General features: G+C 34.3%; 2 protein-coding genes across 7 annotated transcripts in view; one reads left to right on the top strand and one right to left on the bottom strand.

The window, feature by feature from the left end:
- LOC143906470 (SCY1-like protein 2) overlaps window positions 1-9,031 on the top strand; it is a 62,979-nt gene that overhangs the window by 3,143 nt on the left and 50,805 nt on the right. For all 6 annotated transcript variants that reach the window (XR_013259534.1, XM_077422587.1, XM_077422585.1 and 3 more), the window contains 3 exons: window positions 6,243-6,457; window positions 6,901-7,035; window positions 7,174-7,404. Coding sequence is in view for 5 of the 6 variants with exons in the window: in XM_077422587.1 (XP_077278713.1) it covers window positions 6,305-6,457; window positions 6,901-7,035; window positions 7,174-7,404 (519 nt within the window). In the remaining variant the exon portion in view is untranslated. The remainder of the gene's footprint in view (window positions 1-6,242; window positions 6,458-6,900; window positions 7,036-7,173; window positions 7,405-9,031) is intronic.
- LOC143906481 (uncharacterized) lies at window positions 757-4,863 on the bottom strand. The gene is made up of 3 exons (XM_077422624.1): window positions 4,280-4,863; window positions 3,643-3,954; window positions 757-3,560 (listed from the first exon to the last, which is right to left on the bottom strand). The coding sequence occupies exons 1-2, from the start codon at window positions 4,449-4,451 to the stop codon at window positions 3,743-3,745; spliced, it is 384 nt and encodes a 127-aa protein (XP_077278750.1). The 5' UTR covers window positions 4,452-4,863; the 3' UTR covers window positions 757-3,560; window positions 3,643-3,742.

Below are 9,031 nucleotides of genomic sequence, written 5' to 3'. Positions count from 1 at the left end.
AAAAAATGTAGATTCAATAAAGTTACTTTTTCATACAAGTTATATTGAAAAAAAATTTTTTTTTTTAGTTCATTATTCTTACAACTTCTGACGCAACAACTACGATGACCCATTTTTAATAATAATACGTCTAGTTGAATAGGAAAATATTCCACCCTGAGTTCACTATTCTCTCACCCGAGCGCTTTCGTAGCTCGTGTTATCCCCTCCAACCAAACGCACAGAGCGAATAGGATTTAGGAACACGATTTCATTTCTTCTAGTCACAATATATCCGCAAATTTTAAACGAAACATTCAAAGATTTTCTCCTTCATAAAAATATTATTTGCTCCGTTTTTCAGAAGCTCTCCTCGTGAATGTTTAACCCATGGTTGAAAACGGCAACTGTAAACAGTCAGTTTTTATATTTTATAGCAAATCGATATCGAGAGAGAGAGAGAGAGAGAGAGAGAGAGAGAGGTTCAATACTTACAGGATTACTTAAAGACGTTCACCGGCAAAATCGTTTTCTTAGAAATTTTTTTAAACTTTTAGTATATTTTTAATTAAACGCGTTTTATACGTAGGCGTTTTATTCAATGCCTCTTGCGGTACTAAAATTCGAGATATTCAGCTTCAAAGTTCCGATTATTTTTTTAAACTTTCAGTATATTTTTAATTAAACGCATTTTATACGTAGGCGTTTTATTCAATGCCCCTTGCGGTACTAAAATTCGAGATATTCAGCTTTAAAGTTCCGATTTTTAACACGGGATCCCTATGTTGAGCTCTCTCGACACGGACATTTTAATGAATAATAAGTACAGTTTTCTTAGAATTTTTTTAAAAAAATAGTATAAGATGCCTCATATTATTAGTAACGTGTGACAATAAAGTTCGATATAGCAAGCGGTATTTATTTTTGAGAAATAGTCGTCTAAAGAACACTATCGGACATAATTTTTGTCTGCTCGGAGGCAGAAAGAGGGAGAGATCACTGCGAGACTTGGCAACGTTGCTACCGCTGCGACATATAGGTTAAGTAGAGAACGTCAAGATCTTATGGGGAACGTTATTTAAATCAAGCGTAATCTTTTTCTTTATGAATGTGCATTAAATAATATATCTTTATTTATTGTAACAATCATAAATTCTAATTTAGAGAACGCAAATACATCACAGCAATTACAATTTATATGTCTTCTATTCATCGTATAAAAATAATTCAATATTCTTGGAATATTGCTAAATAGTATAACAGAAATAATTATAATATTAATGTTATGGCACAGTTTTTTCAATTGACTGTGTACTACTTTTAAGAAATTCTATGATTTTTAAAAAAATCTTTTTATCTTTTGTAATTCTAAATTTTTTATTTTCTGTAGCTTCAGTAAATAATTTTTTAATATTTTCTTCACCTTTATTCTTATACATCTTCAATAAAGCATCACAGGAAATACCATTAAATGCTAATCTTTTTAAAATTAATGGTGAAACAATATTCTGCAATTCACTCAAGAATTGTAAATTATGCTTAACTTTGGCATTATTTACTAATTTGATATTGCATTCATACAATGTTTTACTAGATTTATACAAATCACTTTCAGCTTTTAGCGTACGTGCCATGCTAGTTTTTGTAACATAGCGACATCATAAACAGCATCATGAAACTGTCCAGAATCGTCTGGTTCTAGAAAATCTTTGGTCAGTGATGATAAGTGAAATTATTTTTTCTATCAGGAAGAAGTTTTTTGAATACCGGATATGTGTCCGAAAATCCTGCTATTACAGAGAAATTTTGTAGCATGTTATTATTCATAATTGTTTGTAATAAACGAGGCATATCAAAAGTATTCGCGTTATGTGCTACTAATAAACAAGTTTGGTTTTCTGATAATGAGTCTAAATACTCTTGAAACAGTTTCAGAGCTTCAGTCATTTCAGTAGTTTCAAGAATTTTATCACGCAGATACAAATTCCCATTTATTTTGTGAAGACCAGTAGTTTCAGTAGCTTGTGCAGATATTTCTTTTGACGACTTGATGTAAACATTAAATTTTTCTTCATCCTTTTGAGCAGCAATTTGTAAAATGTCGGCATTGCAGCCAAAACCAGTAGTTTCCAAATCAAAATACACAATATTTGTGGAAGCTTCTGATATTTTTTCAGAGCTTTTGTCGATGTGGTTCATCACCTCGTTAAAAGCCCAATTTGACTGATACTGCACGCCTTCTGCTTTTTCATTAGTTTTCTTTAGTAGATCTCTCTCGTTCTTTCGTTGTATTCTGCGTAATTTACTTGACTGTAAAACATCTTTCTCTGCTCTTTTTGATCTCTTGCGATCAGCTCTCATGGCATATTCAGCTGTGTACTTTCCATGCCCTAAGGTCAAATTTCCTTGATAATTTAAAATGCAGCTCTCACCGTCGTTTTTCACACAAACACTATCTCCAACTCTCATGTCGCTGGCAGAACTAAGAGAAAGACATACATTTTTATGATTCTTATGAGCTATTTATATTATTCCAGCTTTCATTAGCTTGACTAGATCCAGAAATTGAAAATTTCTGAGCATTCAGAGCATATTTCAAAAAAAAATTCACTAATACTTCATATAAAGCTGAATCAGTCAAAGTTACGCTGTGCTTTTTCTCTGGTTTGCACCACGGACCACAATTTTCATGGCGATTAAATAAATGATCAGGTATTTATTTTAAATTCTTTGCGAGTTGCTCACTTTTGCACTTATTTTGAGATACTGCATAGCTGAAACATTTTTTTATGTGGTTTATCACACCTTTTCTATTCAGCTGCTTATGCGACTCAGCCATTTTGTACAGTTCTTTTCCAAAATTTTTGGTTAAATGATTCTTATCCGTTATCTTATGATACGTCATGTTTTGATTATCTTTTCGAACAGCTGATATCATAGAACTGTCTTCGTCGCCAATTATAACTCTAGGTTGCAAGCCAACTTCTTTCAAGATATTGCTATGATTTATTAACTGGACTCCGGCGCTTGCTTCCATCGCTTTCGCACTTCCGACGAAATTTTTGCGGCAGTCGTGATCTTCAGTCTTATGTCCCAAATCACAGAGCCTACATTTACGATTCCTTGTAGTATAGTCAAGAATTTTTCCTGACAAAAATCCAATAATGCAACTATAACTGTTCAAGCTGTCGTAACTTCGTCCTGTTCCGCGCTTTGTCCATCCTGTATCAAATCCAACAATTATATTAATAATTTCACCCAAAGCTGAATCAAAGACCACATTTGGCGCTTCAGGGTCTGCTGGATTTTCTAAGAGACGTGAAACCTTGAGATCAATGTAATGAGGATATATGTCTGAAACAATTTTCTGCGGCCTGAAAAAAATACATATTTAACAACACTTTAGCATACTTTCGTAGAGGATAAATCAAATCAATATTTATTTGAATTGCTGTTTTAATATTTATCATTTTATTGAAAAAAAAAATTGTAAAAGTACAGGTTTTGCAGCTTATTATCTATTAACTTAAAATTAAATATAAAATAAAATAGCAAAGTACCAGATACATAAAAATAAACAAATTCGACAATTTCACAATAATTTGGAGTAAAAAAATCTATTCTTTCATCATTTATCATTTTGTACTGTATAAAATAGCTATATCATAATAAATAATTATTTATAAAGTATGCGTTTGGATGTGTGAATATACAAAGTATAATGGCAAGAATGTGATGTTTTCATAATTTGCTTCTATAAATCTTACAATTCGTCGTTGAGTTTTTCTATATTCTTAATAACTAAGTCCCTCTCTAGGATTGCTGCACGCTTACAACTAGCTTTGGCTTCCTTTTCTATTGCCTCTCCGACCATTTTTTCATAACGTTTATATAAATCACTAAAAATACTAGGAACATTGCTACAAGCGAGAATCTTGTTCAAAGCAGTGTTTCCTGTACCAGCATGGACAGCACCTAAAACAGAAAAATGGAGTGAATTAAGTTTGCACTCTCATAATTGTTCATCTTTGTAATATATATACTTTAATTTGTTTTATTTTCACCAACTATACTAAACAATGTTTGTTTACACAAAAATATTCTTTACATAATCCTTGCATTATAGTGCAGTATTATGAAATTATTAGCTATATTTTTATATGCTACTACAGCTAAAACTATTTTCAGTAAGACGTACATGTTCATTGTACTTTAAACACTACATATTTTAAACACTATAGCACTGCTGTGATTAAATAAGTTTCAATACAAAAATACATACATAGAAAGAAATACTAACCCAGTATAACTGCCATGTTTATGTGAGACACGTTGTTTTCCATCATTTTTCCTGTATGTACTATAGTAGATTTATCACAAGATTTACAAAGAACAGTCAGTACGGAGTGAAGCCCAATACGCCTTTCGGCTATCATATTTCCCAAATTTAGCACTTGTGTGCATTCAAACATTTTAGATTTTTTCCTAATTCCTTATTTAGTTGTACAAGGCGTATGCCATCTCCGACTCCGTCTTCTACTTCACTCTTTTTGACAATTTCCGCCACGCACTTTTTCTTGGCTTCCAGACATACATTGCACAGCTTTTTTATTCCTTTTTGCCAATTTGTTTGTAACAAATCTACCATTTTTTAAACGATCATTGTGCAACATGGTACTTATTCTTTGACGATTTTCTAACCTATGAAACGCGGCACGAAATAAACATGCACCTGTCTCGAGAGCAGTGTTGCCAGATCGAGTAAAGCTGCGCGGCTAGACAAGTTTCAGACTTTTGCGCACGGAAGTAGTTGTCAACCATATCATTACTCCGTGCGTCTGAGTTGAGCACAACTGCCACCGGAGAACGTCCTTAACGTACTGGGATGAAAAAGCGAGTTTCCAAATTAAGCCACAGATCAGCAAATCAGTAACGAAACCTCATTTCCGCTTAATTTCAACTTTCAATGTCGATAATCAAAAAGTTGCTGATGATAGCAATGCCTCAGATAGACTCAATCTCCGATTCAAAGAATTTCATGATTTGGACATTTCGTACAACATAAAAGCACGGAAATAAAATTCAATTGATCAGGAAATACGGGAATTTTAAATTAAATCTTTACAAAGAAAAAAGACCAATTATAGATCACATAGACATATAGAGCATTTTTTAAAAAATAAAATAAAATAAAATAAAATAAAATAAAATAAAATAAAATAAATTTTGTTTTTATATGAAATAAAACACGAATGAAAGTGTTATTTATATACTGTATCAAAAATAAATTTATGTAACACGCGCATAAGTGGCCCATTGCGCACGCTACGCGTGCGTGATAGACCACTTTCCACGCACTTGCAACATAAAATAGGGTGTGCAAGCCGTGCGTAATGATGAAAATTCCCGGGTGCGGTGACCGCACCCTCCGCACCCTTGAATTTTTATCTTACAGCACTTGTTGCACAAATAACTATTATGAAAGCATATTACAGAACTTCAATTTTATAAAATCAAACAGTCCATATTAAAATTCAGGGATTATTTACAAAGGCCTATCTGCCTTTGTATTACTAATAAATTATACACTAATATTAAGCACGTTCAACATATTTGTTTCATTCTGCTTATTTGTAAAAACGGAAATAGATATGTGAAATTAAATCAAACAATTTCAAAATTACAAAAATTTGCCGTAATATAATTGTGCAGTATAAATTTATATCTCTTTTCCTATTTTCTCTCTCTCTCTCTCTCTCTCTCTCTCTCTCTCTCTCTCTTTCTCTCTCTCTCTCTCCCCCTCTCCATTTGTTTAAATTTGCCGACCAATCCCTGTAATCCCTCAATTCTTAATAAAACTTATTTTAATTATCGTCATTTATCTTGTCAGAGAACAATATGAATAGATACAGGGAGAGGAAAGAATAAAATAAAAAACGATTTAAATTTTTGCTTTTCGCGGAGCGAATTTCTCTCAATTCGTTTATTTTTCGTACGGTCGCGCGAATTTACAAAAATTTGTGCGTAACAATGGCAGCGATAAAAGTGATGTTTAAAATCGATGTAATTTGGACAAATCAGATTTTCACGTGTCACACAGGTATGGGAAAACGAACCTCACATCGCAGCGTATTCCATTGTCACGAACGAATATAGAAATCGTTTTCCCGATATTACACTTATATTTCGCCATTCTCCCTCGCATAACCCATCTTTCCCTAAAACGATAGAATAACGTGGCCGACGTGATTTCGGTTTGGCAGATAATAAACGGGCAAGGTCAACGCTGATTCACTAAAGGGTTTTTGGCTGGCTGGCCATCATCATGTTTGCGAAGTCCAGAGGCAGCAGCACGGCGCCGTGCGACTTGCTTCCCGATTCGATACGTAACACATATGAAATCGGAAAGCAGTCCGCTACGGCCGGACCAGAGAACGTCTGGCGCATATACGACGGGTATCGGAAAAAGGATGGGATGGTAAATTAGTCGCGGGAGAACTCCCTTTTGCCCCTTTTATTTTTTTTTATTTCCTATTTTTTAGCGTTTCTCTTAAACGATATACCTAGCGATATCAATAAACGGATTAGTTATCGCTAACGACCGATTCCTATCAACATCGATATTTTTAACCGTAATTTATTATAGTTTCCTATTTTTTTAACGATGCGACTCTAATAATATCCGGATAAAGAAATAGAAAGAGAAGTGGATCAAATCGCAGATTAGATTTGAATTAATTCGGATTCGGAAGTTTGGGTTCTAAAAGATTCAAGTGCGAGAATGATTCGTTCGATCTCGAATCTAATATATACTTGGCCGAGAGAAGATTGATTTTCGCGTTTGAATTTTTTAAACTCGCAATTCATAGAGCTCGACGACAGTGGATAGAGGAAGAGTGCAAGTGTTTGGCTCGGTTGCAGGAGGTCTCGATTTTTTTGTTCGACAAACGGTCCGTGGAGAAGCTGCACAAACCGAAACGCCGGGAAACGGTCACGGATATCCTGCGCGCGGGCGCTGCTCAGATCGAGCGGTACTCGCACCCGAAGCTTCTTCAGGTACGTGCATACGCAAAGTATTCGCGGCACGCGAATTCACTCGAGCTCTTTTAGCCGATAAACATATATTACCGTTCGAACGTTTTCGCGAGCCACTCCGTAGATCAATATACGCGATATATTTGACCGGCGATTTAGGCGTATAAAGTGGAGGAGTGTGCGGACACCTTGGCCTTCGCGTCGGAGCCAGTCCTCGCAAGCCTGGCGAACGTCTTGGCGTACAAGGAACAATTGGCAAACGCGCTCACGGCGCAATCCTCGGGGCTGATGGGCAAGCAGAACCACCCGCCGACCACCAGCCACCACCGGTCGACCCTCGTCAAAGAGTACGAGCTGCACGAGTTGGAGGTCAAGTACGGGCTTCTACAGGTGAAAATATTTTAAAATATTTGAAAATGTTTTATAATTTTTATCTCTATAACCCATGAAATTTAAATTCATCTCCATAAAAATCATAAAATCTAAATTCTTCTCTTGGCAAAAATTTTAAATACGAAAAATGACGTTACAAAAAAAATATTTTTAAAAATCCCAAATTAAGTATTAAAATTGGATAAATACAATTGTTACTTTCTTCTTTGTAAAGTATACTCCAAAAAACCAATTTTTAAAAGTCTCACTTCCCTTGTTTGTCTACTCTCGTGGACACCCTTTGCAGCTCCAAATCCAGGGGCACCGATAATAGGATTCGTCCATTAGCAGTTAAGTCGCGTAAAACAAAACCACGGGAGAAAGTTACAGAGTGATGTGTTTTTAAACGTTTATACTCACGTTGTTATAATATTGCTAGTACTTTTTCACACACACACACACACACACACACACACACACACACACACACACACACACACACACACACACACACACACACACACACACCCACACCCACCTACACACCCCCCCACCCCCCTCCACCCACACACACACACACACACACACACACACACACACACACACACACACACACACACACACACACACACACACACACACACACACACACACACACACACACAGAGAGAGAGAGAGAGAGAGAGAGACGCGAGCGAGCGCGCGCAGCAACACACACACACACACACACATATCAGTGTTGTACATTAATCAAATAAATTTTTATTCAATTACAAATAACGAATAATTTTTTATTCATTACTTTTTATTCGTTGATTGAATTATTTATTATTAAAATTATTTGTTATATTTACAATAAAACATGTTTGTTCGCTATTTTTTATTAAAAAATAAAATAAAATAAAATATATGTATATAAAAATTTTTGTCAACAAATGATAATATTTCGTGAACGTAAAGTTATAATTTATTAATTAATGTTTTTAATCTATATATTTATTTATTTATTTATTGACCAGTAAAATATTATTTACAAACAGTACATTCGCAAATAAAAACCTATGGAGGCAAATAAATTGCCTGTACATAGGACTGGTACTTAAAAACTAAAAGAGAAAAATATAACAAGAAAATAAAACTATGAAAAGAAGAAAATACACAAAAAAAAGTAACAATAATCACACTATAGTGTGTTTCGCTCGTGTCTTTACTACTGTATTGTAGTTACCCATAATCCACTTAGAAATACTTTTTTTTATATTTCTATTAAAAACTTTTAAACATTTTAGATCAATTAGCAACAAATTGAATAACTTCAAGGAAGTTATAAAACTACTTTTAAAATTTATTGTTCTGTAGATCATAGGTAGCAATAATTCTTTTTTTCTTGTAATGCTAGTGGAAGATTCAAAATTTAATCGATGACAATGATAATGATGGCTCAAAGCCTCAATGGCGAAAATACATTTAGCATTTAGCGGCGTTTTATTATTAATTCCGGATTTCATAACAATTTTTATAATTCGATTTTGCATAGATATTAGTTTGTTGATAACATTGTTGTACGCCCCGCCCCACGCTAGAATGCCATAGGACGCTATACTATTAAAAAGAGCATGGTAAATAATTAACATCGACTCCTGCG

Source organism: Temnothorax americanus, unplaced genomic scaffold (genome assembly GCF_048541705.1).
Source record: "Temnothorax americanus isolate GAGA-0224 unplaced genomic scaffold, ASM4854170v1 Scaffold71, whole genome shotgun sequence".
NCBI lineage: Eukaryota > Metazoa > Arthropoda > Insecta > Hymenoptera > Formicidae > Temnothorax > Temnothorax americanus.
Note: the sequence above shows the minus strand (reverse complement) of the source record. Positions and strands in the feature narration are given on the sequence as shown.